Below are 24,620 nucleotides of genomic sequence, written 5' to 3' on the forward strand. Positions count from 1 at the left end.
AGGGCTTATATGTTAAGAGATGGACGAATAATTTATTATTGAGAAAAGAATCAGAAGTGATGTGAAAATTTTTGTTTTACACAGCAAGTTGTGATCAGGGTTGCACTATCTGAAAGGATGAAGTAGATTCAATAATAATATTCAACAGGGAATTGGATAAATATTTAAAGGGAAAAATTTACAGGAGTATGGGGAAAAAACAGGGGAGTGGCACCTCCTGGATAGCTCTACCAAAGAAACAGCAGAAGCCCAAATTGCTGAATGGCTATCTTTTGTGTCATATCATATTGTGATTTTCTATATATGCTTGTCAGTTGTTAACTTATTAGCTCTGCTGCAACAAATAAAGACTTAGTTTTTCAATCTGCAATTGTAAAGATTAGTGATCAATTGCCTTTAAAATATTGATCATGTTAGTCTTTATTTAAACTTCAATAATTGTACCACATTACAAAACAAATCATGGAAAAAATATTAATTTCAACAGATCGTGCTCATAGTTAGCCTCACGAGTATTTTTGTTCAAACTTTCAATTGTTAACAGATGACAACCTGCTCAGGTAAGCTGCCCATCCTGCTTTTTTGTACATTCGTGCAGCTTCCACACAATCCTTGGCAGACAAGATCCCTCGGCCCACAATGATGACGTCAGAGGCCTTCTTGTGAATCACTTCTTCTGGACTCAGATATTGTTGGCCCAGATTATCCACTGAGAAGTAAGGCAGAGATGGAATTTGTTGAATTGATTCTATACATCCAAGAAATGGTTACAAATGTTCATCTAATACTATTTAATTGGCAAAGGAATTATCAACTTAAAAATACCTTTGTTTCTAAGACTGTATCAAAATGCTGCATCATAAACATCCTGCAAAGTCACACAAGCAAGGTTCTGATCTCAGCGATTCCGATTAATGGCGAAATATTTGCACTGCGCAAACAACCAGTCTCCTGTCTAAGGAGGTAGTGAATGGTACCGTTAAGTTTAGGCAGCAAAGGGTGGTGAGGAGAAGGGAGGAAGAAGCAGTAAAATTCTCAAGCAGTTTTGGGAAAGCAATCTGAAACAGGGGTTACACAGTGGGGATGACAGTATGACAGTTAACCTAAGATTATCAGAGAATAGCGACACATTGTTAACAGGCACAATTAGGAATAAGCTATTGCACTTTGCATAGTATTTAAAGAATTTTGCACAACTTGGTTTCAACATACTGACCAAACTATGGACGCATTTCGATGTAGGCAGCATATCACATTGGTTAGTGCTGGAAGGTATACTGGACAATGGCAGACCAGCAGAGTTGTTTTATGGCTTACTTTCAAGTGATCCCTTGAAGAGCATGTGAATGTTTGTTGCCAAATAAGTTAAAGACTAGTGTGTGCCACTAAGGTGTTGGGTAAGTTACCAATTCCATTTGATCTTATTTTTCATTGTTTTGCTTGTGTGTACTAATAAGGACAGTACTAATTAGTTACTCATTCTAGTAATGCTTATAACCCCTGGATAATTTTGCAAAAGAACACAGAACAGACTGGTTGAAAATTGCACACATTTGGGAAATAATAGAATTATCTAATCTATTTACTTCTTCAATAGACTTAGGGGCCGGATTTTCATTCGCGGGGCGGGTAGCTCGAGTCAGGAAACTTCCCAGCCAGGCGCATTTGCCTCAGGAAAAAGTGCCTTGAATGGTGCAATTTTTGCTCCGTGGGCAGGATGAAGTCGGACCCCCAGTCACAGATCGGAGGGGGCTGCTGAGTCGGGCTGGTTAAAAGGCCTGCCTCAGTTAAGCCCTCTAGCCCTCACGCCTTTCCAACCCACTCCCCATCCATGCCAACATGCCAATCCATCCCCCCACCCACCCCCAATGGCCCCATATGCACTCCATGGCAACCCATGCCCTCCATCCGTCCCCATGGACCCTTTTAGCCCTTATGCCAACTCATGCCCCCCAGCCACCACCCTTGTCCTTACATCTTCCAAGGCAACTCACCAAGTATCCATCATAAGCCTCAGGAGCCATGATGAGATGACAAAGTTCTAAATATCTATTATAGAGTTCGCTATATTAAAAAATCAGCCATGAAAAAGTTGATTAATTACATTTAAATACCATCAAGTACTTAATCCTTTATAAAAACAAACATTTGTATTTATAACCCCACATCATCCTTTAATAACCTCTTTGAACTGTCAACCAAGCTGTGAACTTACAGCCTCCCACTGTGGTAACGATAGGTTGTGAAAAGCAGTCAAGTGGTAACAATACTATAATGATGGCACGTAGGGTTATGTAAACAAACAGCTATGGAAACAATGGAACAGATTTTATTTTGCAGTCTCAGACACAGCCGGGTAGTTTTTGTTTCAATTTTTAAAGACCAGGGGATTTAAATAACTTGACAGTTATACATACTGTATCAGCCCTTCAAGAGCATTAATGTTGCCACCATAGTGCCGTGGAACATACACTGTGGGTTGAGGCCATTCCCGGAGTGAAAATCAGGTCTGCTTATCTTACACAGCAAGTTTGAATAGCTCAGTTAATTCATAATTCATGCCTGTGCATTTCACTTCCCGATCCCTTTCCCCTATCAGCGAAAATGGTGTCTCCCAAAAATGGGGATGGGACTTGCGCACCTGGGTCCCATCCCCATTTTTAAAGGTCCATATATGGTGGCCTAGACAAATAGGGAACCCACTTAGTACTGAAAGGGTTAAGGGAGAAATTGAATTAAATGCTTAGGCCTAAAAGAAAAATACTGCAACCTTGAAGAACAATATCATCTTGTCTGACTACTGTAGGATGAGCCCTGAGACATTCCATGTGTCTCTCTCTCGGGCCGAATGTAATCAAAGTTGTGATAACCAAGTGTGTAGGCACCGCACCTGTTGTGTAGAAATGGAAATTAACTAAAACATGGATTGGTCAGTTAATGTATGCAAATAAGTGGATTGAGATGTACAAAATTTACTGATCGGTTGTAAAATGCTTTTAAGCAAGTGTTTGTGTATTCTGCTTGGAGACCGTACAATAGCTCTCGTTGTATTACTCTCCCTTGTGCACAAGTAATAAATGGGGTTTCTATGTATTAATGATGCCCCGGTGTGATTAATCTCCGACAGTTTCTGGAGGTTCCATCGAGATGACTAGCCCCTGGGGTTGAGTCACGGCGCGCCAGCATGAGGAACTCGCGGTTCAAGGACTCCTCAGTTCGCGGCAGCCCCATTTGGGCTTCTGGGGTTCGTTGACCTGCGATCTGCCTTCGCCTGCCTGTGGCTGACTCTCAGAGTAAGTCATCTATTTAAATATTTGGGAGATTAATTTGGCCAGTAATTTAGTGTAAGTTAGTAGTAGTATATCCAGGGGTTCGAGTCCCCTGGAGGTGAAAAAGTAGTAGTAGTATTCCCAGGGGTTCGAGTCCCCTGGAGGTGAAAAAGTAGTAGTAGTATTCCCAGGGGTTTGAGTCCCCTGGAGGTGAAAAAGTAGTAGTAGTATTCCCAGGGGTTCAAGTCCCCTGGAGGTGAAAAAGTAGTAGTAGTATTCCCAGGGGTTCAAGACCCCTGGAGGAAAAAAGTAGTAGTAGTATACCCAGGGGTTCGAGTCCCCTGGAGGGAAAAAGTAGTAGTAGTATTCCAAAGGGTTCGAGTCCCCTGGGGGAAAAAAGTAGTAGTATTCCCAGGGGTTCGAGTCCCCTGGAGGTGAAAATTAGTAGTAGTATTCCCAGGGGTTCGAGTACCCTGGAGGAAAAAAGTAGTAGTAGTATACCCAGGGGCTCGAGTCCCCTGGAGGTGAAAAAGTAGTTGTATTCTCAGGGATTCGAGTCCCCTGAAGGTGAAAAGTAAGTAATTTCTGCATTTTCTTTTGTGTATATTATGAACTAAAAATGGGAAATATGACATCAAAGAAACCTCAGGTTCCCCCTTTGAAGGGAACCCCAAATGCTTATATGTATGTCCATTATGGTCCTGAAATTGTTCAATATGTTTCTGATTGGGTTAAATGGACTCAAAGTAAAGGAGAGAGCTTCCCACCAGCTGGAACTTTTAATCGGGACAGAATTAAGCGCTTATAATATGTTTTAAGGGAGGTAGATAGTCCGCTACTGAATTTTCTGTAACTTTAAAAAAAAAGAATTGATCTAAGTTACAAAAGCTGTTTGTGCTGAAGAGAGAGAGAGAGAGGGGGGGTACTCCTAGGGGGTTAATGAGCAATTGACAAGCAGCAGCAGAGAAAATGTGAGCTTTCGTCAGTATGAAGGTCCCTATAGGTGGAGCCTTCAAGATCCCTTTATTCCCCACTGCTACTCGAAGCTTCGTTTAGAGTTAAGTTCAATATTATAGGAGTATCGATACATACCTTTATCTATGTGTTTGTTTGTGTGCAATGAAGCATTTGTAAGTGAGCTTTAATGTGTTTTCTTCCCTGAATTGTCTTTTGTGTGTGTAGTTGTTCTTCCCTGAATTGTCTTTTGTGCGTGTAGTTAAGCACTTTAGAGTTGAAAGCCCCATATTAGATTAAAGGAAAAGTTTATTCAAATATTCCAAAGTTTTGAGTATAAGGTTTGAGTTGAGATTTCTGGCAAAAATCGTAATTTGAAGGTAGCGTAAAGATAAAACAGGGCTTGCCTTTGTTTGAGATGAACCAACCCTTGTACCATCCCCTTGCAGACTAGTAGGGAATAACCCTCATCAATAGCTTCCAAGCTGATTGGGATTAATACATACGAGTTCGTATTCTAAAATTCTGAGGAAAAAAAAATTACTTGAAATTCAGAAAGATTCTAAGAAAACCAAAAGACATAAACACAAGGTCTAGGTGGTTCCAATGGGTAAAAAGAGGTTTCTTATGAAGAGATGAATTAAATATTAAAGGAAATCTGCTTTCCAAAAGCACTGGAATTTGAATTTGGGACAATCTTGAGATGTAAAGTGCAGTGTAATTTAACAGGTTACTTTTGACTCACTAGGATGCTATCTAAGATAAAGAATGTGATAAACATACGGAAATTATAACTTGGATACAAATCATTACACATGAAAAAGAGGTTGTTTTAATTCTGATAGTGTAAATTACAGTTCTTACAAGGTTTAAAAAATTTGAGGTTTGTTTCTTGATAAAGTTCTCAAAAGGGAATTTTCATTTTAAAAGGTTTGACAACAATTGGCACTAATTCAAAAGCTGCAAGCTTTTGTGTTTGTAAATCTGTTCCCAAAATGTGAAGTTAAGCTCAAGACCGTGACAAAGTTTGGCAGAAATCCACTTTTTGGCCGAGTTAATGAATCTGGGATAATGCAAAAAAAAAGTCAGACATGATTTAGTGGGACGATAAGATGTTGTTTGAGAAGAAGATAAGGAAGCAAAACATGTCAATGCTTGATTTCTGTTTTAAAACTGTTATGAGAATACTTTATTGGACTGTAAAGTCTCTCCAGACAACCTGAACGACATAAGATGGTGGCTGTTGCATGTGTAAACTGGTATGAGGAAAGTAGGAGAAAGAGTTAGGGAAAGAGAACATAATGTACAAACTGTTTTAAGGGAAATAAATTTGATAATCTGGCCATCAACTGAGGCATTGGAACTGCCTAAAGAGTAAGGAAACATTTTAAACAATCAAGACAATAGAGAAACTGACTTCAAGAGAATCAAGATGATCATGGTCAAAAAAAAAAACTTGGAGGTAAAACTATGTGGAATTTGTAGTTCAGGAATTGAAATGTAAGGAGAAATAATACTTAACAATTTACCACAAGATGGATACAGGTAAAGGGAAAGCTGGAAAAAGGCTAAATAGATGTATTACTGGTTATATTAACATGCCTGGGAGCTACAAAAAGTAAGACCACAAGATTAATACCTTGATGACAGGCAGAGTTAAGCGGTTCCCAGAGAGAACCATCACTGGAAGTGAAGATACTGAGCCATTGAAAGATAGGATAAGAAGGTGCACTGTAGAGTTGTGTTGGCAGTTTAAGGAATTGAGGCCTGACATGAGACAGCAGCAGGAGAGAGTAAACTGGAAGGAGTGGGGGTGCCTACCCAGATGGATTCAGATCAGGGAACTCATTTCACAGGGAGAGTCATTAAAGAAGTGTGTAATCTTACAGAGATTAAACAGAAATTCCATATTCCTTACCACCCCCAGAGTCCAGGGATGGTGGAAAGGATGAACTAAACTTTAAAAACATCTATAGCCTAAGCAATTCAGGAGACAGGCAACAACTGGGCCACAGTATTGCCCAGCATTCTGATGCGCCTTAGGACTACACCAAATAGGACTACCAGGTTCACCACATTGAATTGATAATAGGAAGGGCTATGCAATTACCTGAAGGCATCATAGTAGGAGGCGTAGGGCCACTGAAAGGAAAAATACAGGATAATGTAAGGGAATTAAGTAGGCAATTACATTAGCTGAGAGAGGAAGTTAGAGACTGACAGATGATTAAGGATATGGAAACAGGCAAATCCAAAGAGCAACAACGGAGCCCCCAAGTGGGGAATAAGGTGATGGTCAGAGTGAGCTCGGAGCGAACAGGCATGGACCATACGAGGTAATTATGACAGGTGATACATGCGCACTTGTAGATATGAGAACGAGCGCCGATGTTAATGTCTCCACAGATCTACGATCCTGGTCGTGGGCGTATCAGTACCGGCAACAAGGTCAGGGATCATCACTGCTCATCCCGCACCGCAGGAGGAACTTCGGTACAGCATGGACAGTGCCGAATGCGACACGCAATGGGGAATGATAAATGTAACAATAGGAGAACCAGTGCTTTCAAATTGTAGTAAGGGTTTGCTTCAGATCGGGCATGGCAGGTCCACCACTACCCAGCCACCTCCCATCTCTACTTTCACAATCCGAGTAGAGACAATTGAAGACCCTCAAACCACACCGACTGACCCATCTTGTCCGACTGTGCATCCAGGACCGAATGGTTTGGTACTGGTTAATCAGAAGTTTTGTACGATAATGTACACCATGAGCTGGTACACGTAATCTTGAACATATCCGGAATCGTCCTGCCCCAGTGGTGCTCAATCCATACCCAAGCACTCTATACAGCTCTGACATGCCAGTTGATGACTGAAGCAGTTCAGTTCAATGGCGAGATGCGATCAGGCTTGGGAGGGAACCGCGTTAAGAGCAGCCTGATAAATGATGCCGCTACGATATTCAATATAGGGACATCATTGGTTAATCCAAAGCCTGACTACCGTGCTCGAAAGTCATGCGGGGACTATCAATAAATTAATTGAAATAGGAAAAAATATTTCAGATGAAACGAGCAGAAATGATGTATACAGCACCTATGGATCTTGGGCACTGGAACAAGCCCAAGAAAATTTAAGACAGATTAAAGAAGGGGTAGTCCCTTTATGGGTAACTAATGAGCATTTATTGAATCTCTCACGACACAAGAATCATGACTTGACCTGTTGCCAGCTCAGAGGTTTAACACGTGTATGTAGAATGAATGTTGAATGTATAGTGAATAGTAATATGCTAATAGGCATTGTATTAGTAATACTTGTCATACCTATGTCAATGACATAACCCAGGCAAGACGCCCACAGTGACTGCTGGTACGGAACCCTAGCCATGGGGCCCATTTGTACACCTACAAATGGACTTCTTACAAATGCCTAAATGTATGAGATAAAATTGTGTTTTAGTTCTAGTATGTTTGTTCTTGCAATGGGTGGAGGCGTATCCCACCCGACAAAGTGATGCTGTTGTTGTTGTAAAATTGTTGTTGCATGAAATCATACCCAGATTTGGGATACCAGAGATTTTATCGCGTGATAATGGGCCTCATTTTACCGCTATAGTGATAAATGAACTGTTGAAGGCCTTACAATGCAACCATCACCTTTCCTGCCCATACCACCCTCAGTCTACTGGGGCGGTGGAAAGACAAAATGGTATTCTGAAAAACAAACTAGCTAAATTATGTGAAGAAACCGGTTTGAAATGGCCTGAAGCTCTACCCTTGGCGCTCATGACTATGCGCTCTCACCCTAACTGTACCACCTCCCTCTCTCCTTATGAAGTTGTAATGGGATGTCCTATGTGCCTCCCAGTGGCCCCACCTTTGTCTGCTAGGGAAATGGACATCCACACTATGGATGAGGGAATGATTACATACTGTATAGCGCTCACTAATTCTCTCAAGAGCTTGCATATACAGGTAGTAGAAGCTCAGAAAAAGCCCACCATTGAAGATTGCCATCAATACCAGCCCAGGGATCTAGTCCTAGTAAAGACCTTCAGGAGAAAGAACTGTTTGGAACCTCGATGGGAAGGGCCTTTCCAAGTCCTGCTCACCACCCATATGGCCGTGAAGGTTGAAGGACGACCCGTGTGGATCCACGCATCGCACGTCAAGCGGACACTGACCTCGGACGGAAGTGCTTGTGCAAGAACTTTAACTGAGCTGTCAGAATGCTGACTCTGATTTGGATCCTGTCCTGCGTGGTCCTTGCGGGGGCATGGAATACCAATCCTGCGGTTCAACGAATGCAGGCCGTCGCCTCGCAAGTTAATCAGACTAAATGTTGTATTTGTACTCATTTTCCTGTTAACTCCTCCTCCTCAGAGATGCATTTTTGGCTTTCCCCTCAGGTTCTACATGGTCCCTAGTTAATACAGGGGCCCTCATTCATCGAACACCCATTTGGAGATGGGAGCCCATCTTTGTGGTCGTTAAGGACCCGGCCTGGCTATGCGTCAGGAGAATACCAAGGGTAGTACTCGGGTGGGTGAGTTGCCATTGGGTTCCTGTGCCTACCCTGCTGATTCAAGCCAGCTATCTATTCCCTCCCTATCCTCTGGAATCAGGATTCCACTGAGGAAGAAGCCCAGCGACTAGGATACATAGAACTTGGCTAAGGGTGGTGGATTGTCCTTTTAGGACAAAAGTAGGGGAAGTGTGGTGGCCTAGACAAATAGGGAACCCACTTAGTACTGAAAGGGTTAAGGGAGAAATTGAATTAAATGCTTAGGCCTAAGAGAAAAATACTGCAACCTTGAAGAACAATATCATCTTGTCTGACTACTGTAGGATGAGCCCTGAGACATTCCATGTGTCTCTCTCTCGGGCTGAATGTAATCAAAGTTGTGATAACCAAGTGTGTAGGCACCGCACCTGTTGTGTAGGAATGGAAATTAACTAAAACATGGATTGGTCAGTTATGTATGCAAATAAGTGGATTGAGATGTGCAAAATTTACTGATTGGTTGTAAAATGCTTTTAAGCAAGTGTTTGTGTATTCTGCTTGGAGACCGTACAATAGCTCTCGGTGTATTACTCTCTCTTGTGCACAAGTAATAAATGGAGTTTCTATGTATTAATGATGCCTCGGTGTGTTTAATCTCAGACACACAGAGTCACCACGACTCCACAAAAACTCAGACCTAAATTTTGTCATAGTTTGACATCAAGAGATACAATACTGGATAGCCACCTTTGGTGGCTGTTCCTTCAGCTCCCAGGCTCCAATCGCTGGAATTCTGTCCTCTAAGTCTTCCTTTAATGTGCTCCTTGAATCCTACCTCTTTGACCCAGCTTTTTGTCATCTTTCCTTATATCATACGTTGTTAAATTTTGTTTGATAACACTCCTGTGAAGTGTTTGGGGATGTTTTACAATATTAAAGGTGCAATACAAATGCAAGTTGATGAGACAATGCAGCCGTTTTTAACTGGGAAAACATTTTTAAAAAATCAAAACTAGTTCAGATTTTAGTTTTTCTTATCCCAGGCCAGAAGAGCAGATGTGACTGTGCTGCAGCCTTAATAGCCATTGGGAGGTAGCTGAGGTTTTACGTATTTAAGGTGGTACGCCAAAGAGATAACTGCAGCACTGGGCATGTCCGAATCAATCTCTTGCAACAGCTGAAGGCATTTTATTGGCAGGAGACAGTTGGGGAGTTGGGGGTGGTGGCAGAAAGAGAGGTGCTAAATATGTGTAATAAATAAGTTGCTTAAGTGAAAGGAGAACAAAGTGCTGGGATGTGACAGGATACATAAAAGCATCCTGAAGGGAAAGAGGGAAAAGGAGCCATAAAAGAGCTTATGGAATACTGGATTTTGGCGTGTACGAATTATAGGATATAAAACAGCATCGCACCAAGGCTTCTTTGGCAGCATCTTTCACACTTGGAACTACCAACTCTTACTTGGACAAGGCAATAGGTGCATGGAAGCATCAACACCTCCAGGTCACACACTATCCCAACATACAACACCTGTCCTTCATCACTGGGTGAAAAACTTGCAACCCCCTACCTAACGACACTGTGGTAATATAACCCACCACTACCTGTCAACGACAACTTGGGAAAGTAATAAAAGCCGGTACACCCTGAGAATGATTGGGGAAAAAAAGCAGGTTCAGATTCACTAGGATGGCCTCTGATATGAGGACAAACAAATATAAAGAAAGACTTGAACAACTGGGGCTACTTCGATTCAACTGAAGACATTATGCGGTAATTTGAAAGAGGTAATTTAAAATTATGAAGGGACTGGACAGAGGCAATAGAAACACACTGTTTCAAGTAAAAAACGGTGTATAGATACAAGTGTGTCTCTGGTTGATGCATCAAGTGTGTTAGCGTAGTGGGTGGTGTGTAGTGCCAGTCAACTTGTCACCTCTTGCTTTCAGTTCTCACCACTGGCCAGCTGTATAACTATTGCCTCCCCATGGTGACATATGTGAATTGGGTACCTCATGGACCCAGGCTAAAGTACGGGGACTCGGAGGAGACCTGACCCCCAGACACCTGGCATACAGGCCCACCAGAGTGTGGTTGCATCCTGGTGCCCACAAATCAGACACCCAGCTATGGGTAAATAGCCCCACTGCTAGGACTGGAGGAGGCTAACAGCATAAGAAACAGGAGGGGTAGATCACATGGCCCATCGAGCCTGCTCCGCCATTCAATATGATCATGGACTTCAACTCCATCTTCCTGTCCGCTCCCTATATCCCTCAATTCCATGAGGCCCCAAAAATCGGTCTATCCCAGCCTTAAATGTTTTCAATGATGGAATATCCACAACCCTCTGGAGTACAGAATTTCAAAGATTCACAACCCTTTGAATGAATTAATTTCTCCTTATCTTAGTCCTAAATGATTGATCCCTTATTGTGAGACTGTGCCCCTATGTTTTAGACGCCCCAACCATCGGAAACAATCTCTCAGTGTCCACCCTATTAAGCCCCTTCAGGATTTAGTAGGTCTCAATGAGATCGCCTCTCATGTTCTTTGGAGTTTAGAAGAATAAGCTCAATTTATTCAACCTCTCATCACAGAACAACTGGGATGACCCAGGAACCAATTTAGTGAACCTTCACTATACCGCCTCCAATGCAAGTTTTTCCTTTCTTAAATGTAGAGACCAAGCTGCACTGTACTCCAAATGTGGTCTCACCAAAACCCTGTATAACTGTAGCAAGACTTCTTTATTCTTGTACTCCAATCCCCTTGCAATAAAGGCGAACATGCCATTTGCCTTCCCAATTGTTTGCTGCACTTGCATGATAACTTTGTGTTCCTTGTACAAGCACATCCAGCTCTCTTTGATCAACAACACTTACAAGTTTCTTACCTTTTAAAAAATACTCTGCCCCTTTATTCTTACGACCAAAGTGAATAACTTCACACTTCCCTATAGTATACTCCATCTGCCATCTTGCTGCTCACTCACCTTGCTTATATCTCTTTGCAGCCTCTCTACATCCACCCCACAACTTACCTTTCTGCTTAGTTTGATACATTACTCTCCATCTCTTCATCTAAATCATTAATATAGATTGTAAATAGTGGAGGCCCCAGCATTAATCCTTGTGGCACTCTGCTATTCACTGCCTGCCAACTTGAAAAAGCCCCGTTTTTGCCCACTCTCTGCCTTATATCCATTAACCAATCTTCTATCTATACGAATATATTACCCCCAACTCCACGAGCTCTTGTTTTGCCTATTAATCTTTTGTGCAGCAAAAGATCAGTTGACCTCCAGCCAATGCTATTCACTTGAGCCAGCTGCGGAAGGATCTGCCACCCACGAATTGGCCTCAACAGCCACAACAGACAATGTTCAATACAGAAAAATACAGACATACACCCTGGGCGCAGTCCATCATCCCCCAAGATAGATGGATGCCAATATAAATATAAGATGAGAAGGAAATTTACGACAAAGGAAACATTAAAAAAAAAGGTTAAGAGGCTGTTGATTGTGTTATTAAAGTTATCAGTCATGTCAACGATTAATAGGTTAGATAGGTGGATGAAAGCAAGTGACATGAATGGATATGGGGAACAGGGCCTGTCCATGGGATTAGGACTACTGCTTGCGTAGCCACTGATTAGTTGGAACGAACAGCCTGTTTGTGTATAATTTTGCATAACCTTTAGCTCTCAATAACCCTGTCTGTCAAATGTTAATTATAATTGCTATATCATTCTTTGATGGCTTCATACTGATCAACCACCATTTCAGCCACACAGAACTGAACACAGAGAGGCCAACTCCGATACTACCAATAGCAGCAGCTCAGGGTCCAGTTGTTCTTCCTCAAGAGCTGAATTAAGCAAAAACTCAGAGTAAACAACACGGCAGCTGATGACTAGGGTAAGATATATTTTTGTTGTAACACTGGAGGACACCAACTAACACATTTAAGAAATCTGTTAGGTCTTTGCAGTGTATTTCTGCTAAATGTTTAAAAATCGCTGCTGACATTTTTCTTTAAAAACCCCTTCCCAATTAAACAAGTATAAATACTTTATTATTAGCTGCAACTTCTCATAATCCACTCCCACTACATGCTCAAAAATGATGATTCTAATGGCTAGCAAGAGTTCTTTGTGTTCTACCACTGTAATATACAGTACATTATTAAAACTGAACTTCCAAGGGAAGTAGCAACCTTACCTCCAATCTGCATCTGGACTCCAGGGGTCATGTGTATAAAATCTAATCTGTTGCTGATGTTTGAGCTAGATATAAACCCAATGACAAAATCAGAATGCTCTTCAGCCAGTCTTACCTAAACAAACAAAAATATATTTTCCAAAGAGTTAGAAATTAGCTCGAATTTTCTCTCTCACAATTTAATAGCACAATTTACAAACTATCCCCCAAGGTTAAAGAAATAACTGCAGCAAAGAGGAGGAATGATCTCCTCAAAGGAGCATAACATGAAACGAAATGGGTTGAAATGAGGAGCAAAAAAAAAAGGGGAATCACACTGCTGGGAGTGTATTACAGACCTCCAAACAGAGGGAGAGAGAAGAAGAATTATGTAGGCAAATTGCTGAAAAGTGCAGAAAAGGGGCAGTAATGGTGAGGATTTCAACTACCCTAATATTAATTGGAATAAATTCAGTGCAAAAGGTACTGAAGGCACAGAATTCTTAAATTTATTCAGAACTCTTTTTAATCAATATGTAGCAAGACAAGAGAGGGGGCGGTTCAGTATTTGGTTTTAGGGAATGAATCTAGGTAGGTGTAAGGGGTATTAGTGGATGAGCATTTTAGTGATAGTGATCATAATTCAGTTAGATTTAGAGCAGTTCTATCTTTTAAATCTTAAAGCAGTTTTAAATTGGGTCAGTTTCACGAAGCTGAAATGTGATTTGGTAAAAGTTACTGGAAACAGCTACTTGAAGATAAATCAGTTTCAGAGCAGTGGGAGGCATTAAAGGAGGAACTAAAAAGGGTTCAGAACAAATATGTTCCCATAATGAAAAAGGATGGGACTCTTAAATTCAGATCCTCCTGGATGTCAAGCAGCATAGAGTAGAATAAAACTTTTTTGCTTATGTCAGGTGCCAAGAGCTCAATACTGCAGAAAGGCCAGAGGAACACAGAGAGTGCAGGGGTGAAATTAAAAAGGAAATTAGGTGAAGGCATGAAAAGACATTGGCAAGAAAAATGAAGGAAAACCAAAAGAGGTTTTAAAAATACATAAAGAGCAAGAGGATAACTAAGGCAGAGTAGGGCCAATTAGATACCAAAAAGCTAACTTATGTGTAGAAATGAAGATATGGGGCAGAATTTTCCCCCCGTCGGGGGAGAAGTTCAGGAGCGGGCGCGCCTCTGATTGGCACCCCCTATTGGGGGCGTGCCGCCATTTTCACCCACTGAGGCTAAGTGCTGCCTCAGGGAGATCAGCGCCAAATTTAAAAATGGTAAATGTAGAGAAATAAAATGTCCCTGACATGTCCCCTCATGTGACACTGTCACATGAGTTGGGACATGTCCATCGCTTTCAATTAAAATTTTATTAAATTTTTAAAAACCTACATGAAACCTCATCCTGCCTGTGGATGAAGTTTCATGCTTTTTCTGAAGCCCTCCAGGGCTCCCGGCCTGCCCGCCAACCTTAAGGTTGGACGGGCAGGTCCATTATCTAGTTGAATTAGTTTTTAAATGGCCTGAATTGGCCGTTGACAGATTGGCGGGAGCACAGCTGATTCGGGTGCGCTCCCGCCGACCTGAAAATTGAAATGACGCGGATGATGTCAGGAGTTCTGCCTGACATCATCCCACGTCAGCAAGCGGGCCCCGCCCCCTGCTCACCGACCTCAATATCCTGGCCATGGGCGTAGTTCTTAATGAGTACTTTGTGTCTGTTTTCACAAAAGAGAGGTACAGGTATTGTAGCTAAAGAGGTGGAGTGTGCAATATTGGATGAATGAAGGAGCAAATAATAAGGTGCTCAGTATTCTTGAAAACGGCTAAATCACTAGGCCCAATTGAAATGTATCCCAGGATGCAGAGGGAAGTGAAGAAATTGCAAAAACTCTTGACCATCATTTTCCAATCCTCTCTGTCCACAGGCACAGCGCTGAAGGACTGTCAATGTACCATCGTTTACGAAGGGATAGCCCAAGTAATTACAGCACAGTCAGTCTAATTAGAACATAGGAACTTGGAGTAGACTATATAGATCCTGGAGTCAGTTCCGCCATTCAATACGATCATGGCTGATCTTTGGCTTCAACTCCACTTCCCCGCCCACTACCCATACCCTTTGATTCCCTAGGAGAGCAAAGATCTATCTCATCCTTAAATATATTCAACGGTGAAGGATCCACACCTCTCTGTGTTAGAGAATTACAAAGATTTACGACACTTTGAGTGAAGAAATTTCTCATCTCAGTCCGAAACGATCAGCCCCTTATCCCAAGACAGTGTCTGTGTTTAAGATTCCTCAGCTGGCGAAACAACCTCTCAATGCCTACCGTTTCAAGTCCCTTCAATAATCTTGTGTTTCAATGAGATCACCTCTCATTCTTCTAAACTCTGGACAATAGAGGCCCAATTAACTCAACCTCTCATCAAAGGAAACCCTCTCATCCCAGGGACCAATCTGGAGAACCTTCGCCTACTGCCTCCAATGCAAGTACATCTTTTCTTAAATATGGAGGCCAAAGCTGCACAGTGCTCCAGGTATGGTCTCACCAAAGCCCTGTACAACTGTAGCAAGCCTTGCTTATTCTGGTACTCCAATCTCCTTGCAATAAAGGCTAATATGCCATATGCCTTCCTAATTTCTTGCTGAACCTGTATGCTAACTTACTGCGTTCCTTGCACAAGCACACCCAAGTCTCTCTCAGCATCAACATTTACAAGTTTCACATCTTTTAGAAAATATTCTACTTTTCTATTCTAACTACCCAACTGAATACTCAATACTTCCCCACGTTACACTCCACCTGCCACCTTGTTTCCCACTCATTTAATGCCTTTTTCTCCTTGTGTCCTTCTCAAAGCTTACATTCTCATCTACCTTTGTACTGTCAGCAAACTTAGATACATTACTCTCGGTCTCTTTATCCAAATCATTAGCATAGATCGTAAACAGCCGAGGTCTCATACTGATCCTTACGGAACTCCGCTAGTCACAGCCTGTCAACTTGAAAATGCCCCATTTATCCCTACTCTTTGCTTCCTACCCATTAACCAATCCTCTATCCATATTACTCCCAAATCAATTAACCTTTATCTCGTGTATTAACCTTTTGTGTGGTACCTTAGTGAATGCCTTTTTGGAAATTCAAGTATGTTACATCAACTGGGCCCCCTTTATCTACACTACTAGTTACATACTCAAAAATCTCAATGGTGGGCAAATTACTCCAAAACATTTATCATCTAGAAAGGCACGGATTAATCAACGACTGACAGCATGGATTTGTTAAGGGAAGGTCACGTCTAACTAACTTGATTGAATTTTTTGAGGAAGTGACAAAAAAGATCAGTGAAGGCGAGCATTTGATATAGACTACATGGATTTTAGCAAGGGTTTTCACATATGGTAGTAAATTAAAAGCTCCTGGGATCCAAGGGAAAGTTGGATCCAAAATTGGTGCAGAAGCAAGAAGCAAAGGGTAATGCTGGATGGATGTTTTTGTGACAGGAACGCTTTTTTAAGTGGTGTTCTGCAGGGTTCAGTACTTGGCTCACTACTGTTCTTGGCATATTCAATGATTTATACTTAAACGTAGGGGTCATGATTAAGAAGTTTGCAGACGATACGGAAATTGGTCGTATTAGAAACTGCAATTGGAAATTTAGCGACGGAGAAAGCTGCAGATGGACTGGTCAGATGTGCAGAAAAATGGCAAATTCAATCCGGAATAGTATGAGGTAATGAAACAAGCCAAGGGAACACACAATAAATGGCAGGATTCTAAAAAGTGTAGGGGATCAGAAGGACTTTGGAGTGTATGTCTATAGATCTCTGAAGATAGGACAGGTAGATATGATGGTTATGAAGGCAACGGGATACCTTTCTTTATTAGCTGAGGCATAGAATACAAGAACAGGGGGTTATGTTAGAATGTAAAAATACTAGTTAGGCAATGGCTAGGATATTACATACAGTTCTAGTTTTTGCATTACAGGAAGCATGTGCTAGCACTACAGAAGGTACAGAGGAGATTTAGAAGGATATTACAAGGAATGGAGAATTTTAACCATGAGGAAAGATTGGATAGGCTTGTGTTATTTTCTTTGGCACAGAAGAAGCTGAGGAGAGATTTAACTGAGGTATCTAAAATTATAAGGGGCCTAGATAGAGTGGATAGGAAGGACCTATATGGATTTCAGCTAATTGTTGAAAGGAGTAGCAGAGAGCAGAGGAAATTTTTTTTCATCAGAGGGTAATGGGGGACTGGAACTCACTGCCTGAAAGGGTGGTAGAGTCAGAAACTCTCATTGAAACAATTGGACATGCACTTGAGGCGCCATAATCCACAGGGCTACAGGCCAAGAAAATGGGATTAGCCTGGATAACTTTTATCGTCTGGCATAGACACAATGGGCCAAATGGTCTTCTTCTGTGCCACAAGCCTATGTTTTTATGTTTATAATTCATGAGTTAATCCAAAATTAGTAACATTAAATAAGGCAGGAAATGGAATAAAGTTGTTAGATTTGTATAAATAAATCACTTAACTAAGATACTGAAAAGCATGGTAATTGCAAAGCTGATCATGGCCACTAGAATTCTACAGTATTTTCAAGATTGATTTCTGTGACCAGAGTATATGAAATCCTGAAATGTATAGAAAATATTACTAAATTGTTGGCTTTTGTAATTATCTTTATAAAGGCATTTGAAAAAGAATTGGGTAATTAGTTGGAGAACAAATTTGCAGGGCTACAGGTAAAAGGTGGTGGAGTGGGACTTGAGTTACTCTTGCAGAGAGCAGACACAGACATGACAGGCCAAATGTCCTCCTCCTGTGGTGTAAGCATTCTATGATTCTATAATATACATCTCAATTAGGGAGCTATAATCAGGAAGAGAAAAAGGAATTATTTCCTCCCATAACCTCAATATAACAAAGGCCTTGGTTTGTTGCAGAAAGATTTTGTACTCAAAACTTTCTGGTAAAGATCCTCCAATCCCATTTGTGCACTTCTGACAGTTTTGAGATATCTTTCTTAGATTATCATTTTATTTTGTAATAGGTCAGAATGGTTTAATTACAGCTGCTTTGGTGTAGTCTCCAGTAGCTAGGGAACCTTCAGAGCTCATTTCGGCAATCAACAAGCAGCCTCGGTTCAGAGGCAACCCAACTTCCTTTAATCCTTTCACTACTCCAGGGCCAGGAACCACATGAGCATTCACAAAGTCAGACCACAAAGCAATTTTGTATACTCCACCTGGAGAACAAGAAGACATAATTAATTAAGCAAAGCATTCTCACATTGCAGTAATGTTGACGACTCCCAATGCTAGAATCCTACACAGTAATGATACAGTCAAGCATAAACCAATCAGTCTGTGTTGTTTTGACACCAGCATATATTCAGTTTTTCTTGGTTCTCCCAATGTGTTGAGAGTACTGGAAACTCCTTAGTCATGCTTATAAACATGTTAAGCCACCTCAGTGTATGATGCAAGGACAGCACATACCCATTTCCATTCCATGCAAAACATTTCTTTCATTTTTATCAGTGAAAGAGGGATATACTATGTGATGCCTTGCATTTCCTATGGCGCATTCAAGAGGCCAATTCTGAAGACTGCCAGTGAAGCCATGTATTAGTACTTTTGTGAAGTGAGAAAATTGGAAGGGGAGAAAGAAACTCAAAATTAATTCAGAACCTATCAATCATTTGTCCAACATAATCCATGCCAAACAATGACAGACAGGATTCAACTAATTTATGTTGAGACAAATAACTTTAAGGCTTGAAACTGAAGAATACACCACAAAGAATAACTTGTCTATATGCTTTCTGGTGCCAGCAAAAAACAAGAATTAATATAATCCCTTGCCTCCACTACATGCTTCAGATGTTTCAGACAGGGTTACAGCTCAGTAATTCCAAGACATTGATAGGTAAACTTCTAATTTTTAAAAATGTTTTCATATTTCAAGGGGACAAAACACCTGGAATCCCTGATGACGTATTCGAATAATTTCCCACAATGATGGTTTACATCGTGAAGTATACAAATGGACAGAACAACTGAGTGTTTGAACAAGTGTGAGCTGATCAAAAAGAATGCATATTGATTTGAGAACATTAGAACACATCTGACTAATCAAATTGACCATTTTTGACAAGGTTGGTGCAATGTCTATGAATGTTGCCTATATGGACTTCCAGAGTAATTTAGTAATGTTCCAGAGATTATTAGTAAAAATTAAAATGTTGAGAACTGAAGGTATCTTGTGAAATGGATTGAGTGATAGGAGACATAGAGGTGCGATAGAAGAAAACATGTTCTGTTGAAGGGTCATGAGGACTCGAAACGTCAACTTTGTTCTTCTCCGCTGATGCTGCCAGACCCGCTGAGTTTTTCCAGGTATTTCTGTTTTTGTTTTGTTGTTGTAAAAGAAAGCATGCCCTGATATGTAGGATGTGACAAGTGGTGTTCCTTGGCAACTTATAGTGGACTTCAACTTTTCCCCAGAAATATCAAAAACTTGGATAAAAGAACAGAGAGCTATATATCCGAGTTTACAGATGACACTAAATTTGGGAAGGCCAACAAGGTCTTAGAGAGGATACAAAGAAGGTTTACCAAGCATGAGGAACATTAGTTATGTGAAGAGACTGGAGAACCTGGGTTTGTTCTCCTTAGAACATAAGTTTAAGGAGAAGCCTTAATTGAGGTATTCAAAATTGAGGGGTTTTAATAGTGCCACTATAGAGAAATTATTACTCCATCAAATGGCTTGATAACCGGAGTTATGCATTTAAAATAATTAGAAAAAGAATTAGAGGTAAAATGATGAGAGATAAAGGGTTCTTGCCATCTGGAACATACTAGCTAAACAGAGGTGAAATCAAATTCCACAGGAACTTTCAAAATGCAATTGGATATATTTTTGGAGATAACTAATTGGAATGATTAAGTAGAGAAAGCTGTTTTGTGGGACTAAATTGGCCAGCTCTTTCAAAGAACTGGCACAGGAATGATGGGCCAAATGCCACCCTTCAGTGTTGTAAATTTCTATGATTCTATAACATATATGGTACAGTAAATTGTGTAAAAGGAAGCAAGAAGTTACAAAAGGGGCATAGACAGATTAAGTGAGTAGGCACAGCTATGGTCAATGTGGGAGATGCCAAAAGATCATTCACTTTTAATCCAAGACAGACAGCTTAGGTTTGCCAGAATCCCAAAATAGGACATTTTTTTTTTTTTTTTTTTTAAACAGGACCTTCACAAGTGATTAAACAAAAATAAAAATGCAACCTATCCTTGCGGTTAAGCTCAGTTACTTATAGTCACTTCTAAGTAATCATTATTTTATAACAGCCACCATTGGCTTTTAAACATCTTAAAAGAATGACGAGATACCTTCATACTGGTGTTTAACAGTGTTCCCAATATCGGCAAACTTTCGATCTTCAAATATCAAAAATTCATGCTTATCAGCAATTGCTCTTAGCTCTTTGAACACAGCTGGATTAAAATCATTCAAGATATCAACGTGCGTTTTCAATACACAGATCTCGCTACCCAACGAATCAGCCAGTTGTAGCAACTCTTTTGAGCTTGTGACATCAGCAGCTAGACACAAATTCGTTTGCTTCTTTTCCATTATCTTAAAAAGCTGTGCTGTGATTGGGTGGATCTCAGGAAGCTGGGCACGAGCACCATAGCTTATTTCTTGATAGGGCTTTCTGGCATTGGGTATTCCATCAGGCTGGTTATTGACCTGTTTTGTTGAACCATTCGCCATTTTATTCACTGGTGGACAAGCGTTTTTTCTTATGAATGTTTTGACGCTTTCGACTATTTCATTGTCAATTTTGCTTTGGTCATGTAAAATTTCTAATAATCTGGACAGAGAACAGACAGAGTGTAAATGTATCCCTTCCTCTTCTAATCTGGCCCTTCCTCCCTGTTCTCGGTCCAACAACACCACTGCATCAGTGACCTTCAATCCTTCTTTACGAAGAACTTCTGCAGTCTCTAAGACACTGGAACCACTTGTGACAACGTCCTCAATAATAAGACAGGTTTCTCCTGGGATGACAGTGCCTTCCACCAGACGTTTTGTACCTGTAATTAAAGAATGTCTTTTTAATAAATATAACAAAGCAGTATTACAACTTTTAAAAGTCAATGGATTTCAAAGAGAAAACACATACCACATATTGTGTAAAAATCACATTGTTGAGACCAATTATTTTAGGCAAAAAGTTAAGGGGTCACCTTTTACATTGGTAGTGTTTTGAGGGGTTTACTTCTAACTAAAACACACACATCTGGTACACCTAAACATGGCTCTTAAAAGAATCCACAAGGTAATGGGGGTTACTGTGCCCACACCAGCCATTTACTGTCTCTCTCTCACTGTTTCTATTAAGGAGCTTCCCCACTCCCCTCCCCCTTACATCCTAGGAGAGGAAGCATCGGCCAAGCCTGTGGTTTCAATGCTGCTTGGGGACCGAGGGAAGGGAAGGGCCGTGCTTTAGAAATTATAATGCTGATGGCCTTCAACCCTTGACCTAAACATTGATGCAGGGAGATTTCACTGAGTCTGCACTCACAAGGGCCCAAATGGAAGGCCCAAACCTCCCCTCCCTTCCCCAGGAATGTTTAGCGTGATGGTTGAGGACATAAAGCCTGGACGTTCATTTATTTAATGTTCGTTCTGGACGCTGGCCCCTACATCTTGCTTCCATTTGTGCTGTTTATTTTTCTTCTCCAATCTGTCAGTTTTTCCCTCCAAAAATCAAAATCATCCTATGTTCTTCCTGTCTTAATTGACAAGTAGGAACCGGAGGAAAAAAATGTTAAGTGTGACTTTTATAATGAATAGTGAATTGAGGTTTTTGATGTTATGGTAGAGATACTTTGGTTCTGAAATGTTTGGGCTTTGACCGTTGAAAAACCAGGGTCTACTTTTACACAACGCCTATGAAATATACATATTTTTTAAGCCAAAAATCAAATTTTATGAGATCAACTTTTGCACAGGTATACATCAATGTGACCAACTCTCAGGGACACTTTAGTGTGGGGGAAACATAGGAACGAGGTGGGATGGGGGTGGGGGGGGGGGGGAGAATGTATCTCTAAAGCAGACCAGGCTTTCATTCCCACCCCTGGTCTCCAACAACAGAACCTATAAGGACGTTATCTCTAGCACAACCCAGGGTATTTTTCAGCTCAGGTTATTCATTCATGATGTTCAGCTGACCAGCGACTAGTCTCACAAGACAACAGATTATGGAGGGTGGGGACTAAAACGGGTGTCTTTAGATTCCACAGATTCCTTGATTTGTGCACGAGACTACCACCACTCCAAATCTGATGCTGCCGGCTTGGCCCCTGCACCCCCAGGCACCCGCTAAACAGCTCTGAAATCAAACCACAAAACTTGCCGAGGCCAAGGCATGCGCAGACACAAAGCCTGCAGGGGCAAAAGAAATCCAGGACAAAGCAGGTCCTGGGACGTGGGGAAAAAAGCCAAATTACAGGACAGCCCTGGAAAATCCAGAATGGTTGGTCACCCTGGTGTATATGGCATCCAAAATGGCTTATTTCTTTCCAGACCAACCTTTTGAAAATATCAAAAAAAAATGAACATGTCTGAATGAAAAATCTTCAGATTCCTTTAAAAGATATCAGCTAATGTTCCAGGGAGATAAAATACTTGTCGTGTGTTATGACGTGGCAGATGATGTGTGCCAGGCAGATCAAATCCACAAGAGAAACTTGATCACGCAGACACAACGGTTTTGCAATTTTTATTTTATTTCGAGATGCGTGCCCTGATTTCAGAAGTAATAAGTCTACCAAGACTTCAGAGATTTTTAGAAAACTAAATTAAACATTTATTAACAAAAGATTTCAAGCACATGCATAGGTCTACAAATTACTACTATAATATCTCCTAAAACCCCTAATTAATCTGGCTTCCAGTTACAACTTCGTTAAGGCAAAGGTAAAAAAAATTAAACAGGTGCCAGCAAGTTAGCACGATATCCTGGACCGTAGAATTCAAACTGGCTTTTCCCAACTTCTGTAGACAGCAGGCTTAATGCACAAATACGCTTTTCACACTTCTGGTAGATCTTACAATGCCTTCCCTGACACATAGTCTCACTCTCCTTTAATGTAAATCCCATTGTTCCCATATGTCTTTGAAACGTTACCTTTCTCGTAATATAAACCATTTCATGGTGCTAATATTATCAGTATCCTTTAGGAAAAATAAGTACACTGCTTGGCCTAGCTTCTTTGGCTAGGTATAACATCCTACCATCTCTTTGAAATTCAAACCACTCTGATTTATCTAAAAATGCAAATTCTCCTCACCTCACACTCTAAGACTTCAGCCATGTTTACGTATTTAACATTTCAAACCTAGCTTCTTTTATTGAGTCAAAGCCCCCAGGCTAGCTGTCTCCAATTCAATTAAATCACTCACACAATCTCACCCACTCACACACACATAGTATTAACCTACTTTGACAATAAATCACAATAATATTATGAATATTATACTTTTGTGACATGTGACACAGAAGACATTAAGACAGAGTTATGTAAATTGTCATTAATCAACTCTACGAGTACAGCATTATGGAAAGTAATGTCAGGAAGCAGTATGCTGTAAGTTTCTATCACTAGTAAGACAGATACAGCTGATCATTGGAGGTATTTCAAACCGGGTAAGTGACTTTGGCCAAAAGTGCCAAGTAGATGGTCTTATTCAGCCTCTTCCAGAAATCCCTACCATCATAGCTGTTCGGTACAATGGACACAGCAAAGGCTAAGGGCCCCAAAACATTCCAGCTGTAAACTTGAAATCCAGAGCTAGCCAGCCACCTGGCCAAGCCATTCCAGTGTATTTATCACATTAACATGACCATGTAGAAAATTGTCTAGGTATGTCCTATCCATAAAAAGTAGCATAAATCTAATGGCTAATTACCAACCTATTAGCTGTCTCTCAATCATCATCTAACTGATGGAAAACATAATCTTCAATTCCATTATTTGAAACCCACTCACCAATAATCTGCTTGCCAAACCCTCAGTTCAAGTTTCATCAGAAGCACTCAGTTCCTGACACTATCATAGCCTTGGGCAACAAGAGCTGAATAACAAATAGGTGTGAGTGGCTGCCCTAGACATCAAGGCAGTATTCAATCAGCTATGGCACTAAGGAGCCCCAACAAAATTGAGATTAATGGTAAAACTCTCCAATGCTGAAGTCACATCTGACATGAAGGAAGATGCCAGTGCATGTCACAGGCAATCATTGCACCTCCATAGCTGAAGATCCTCAGGGAAGCACCTTATATATCAATTATCTTCAGCTGCTTCACCTTCCCTCATATAACATAAAAAATAAGACTGTTAGGTGATGATTCTACTAAGCTTCATTTTCAACAGGTCTGATAATGCAGCAGCCCATGCAAGCCTATATCTGGACCTGACCAACATCCAGGCTTAGGTTGACAAGTGACACACATTTGCTCAACAAGTGGATCTTCTCTAACCCAATCATCCCACTGATGTTGCTTACCTGAGGGTCACCATTGACCAGAAGCTGAACTACAAGTCCAGGACAGAGGAATATATGCTGCAACGATGGCTT

At 40.9% G+C, this 24,620-nt stretch overlaps 1 protein-coding gene across 1 annotated transcript in view; it reads right to left on the bottom strand.

Moving 5' to 3' along the window:
• Nucleotides 1-395: 395 nt before the first annotated feature.
• umps (uridine monophosphate synthetase) overlaps nucleotides 396-24,620 on the bottom strand; it is a 37,106-nt gene continuing 12,881 nt past the window's right edge. Inside the window, exons 3-6 of the mRNA XM_078552170.1 lie at nucleotides 20,360-21,067; nucleotides 18,029-18,204; nucleotides 12,958-13,072; nucleotides 396-709 (exon numbers count right to left, since the gene is read on the bottom strand). Of these exons, the coding sequence (XP_078408296.1) occupies nucleotides 531-709; nucleotides 12,958-13,072; nucleotides 18,029-18,204; nucleotides 20,360-21,067 (1,178 nt within the window). The 3' untranslated portion in view covers nucleotides 396-530. The remainder of the gene's footprint in view (nucleotides 710-12,957; nucleotides 13,073-18,028; nucleotides 18,205-20,359; nucleotides 21,068-24,620) is intronic.

This window comes from Cetorhinus maximus, chromosome 11 (assembly GCF_964194155.1).
Source record: "Cetorhinus maximus chromosome 11, sCetMax3.hap1.1, whole genome shotgun sequence".
In the NCBI taxonomy this organism is placed as follows: domain Eukaryota; kingdom Metazoa; phylum Chordata; class Chondrichthyes; order Lamniformes; family Cetorhinidae; genus Cetorhinus; species Cetorhinus maximus.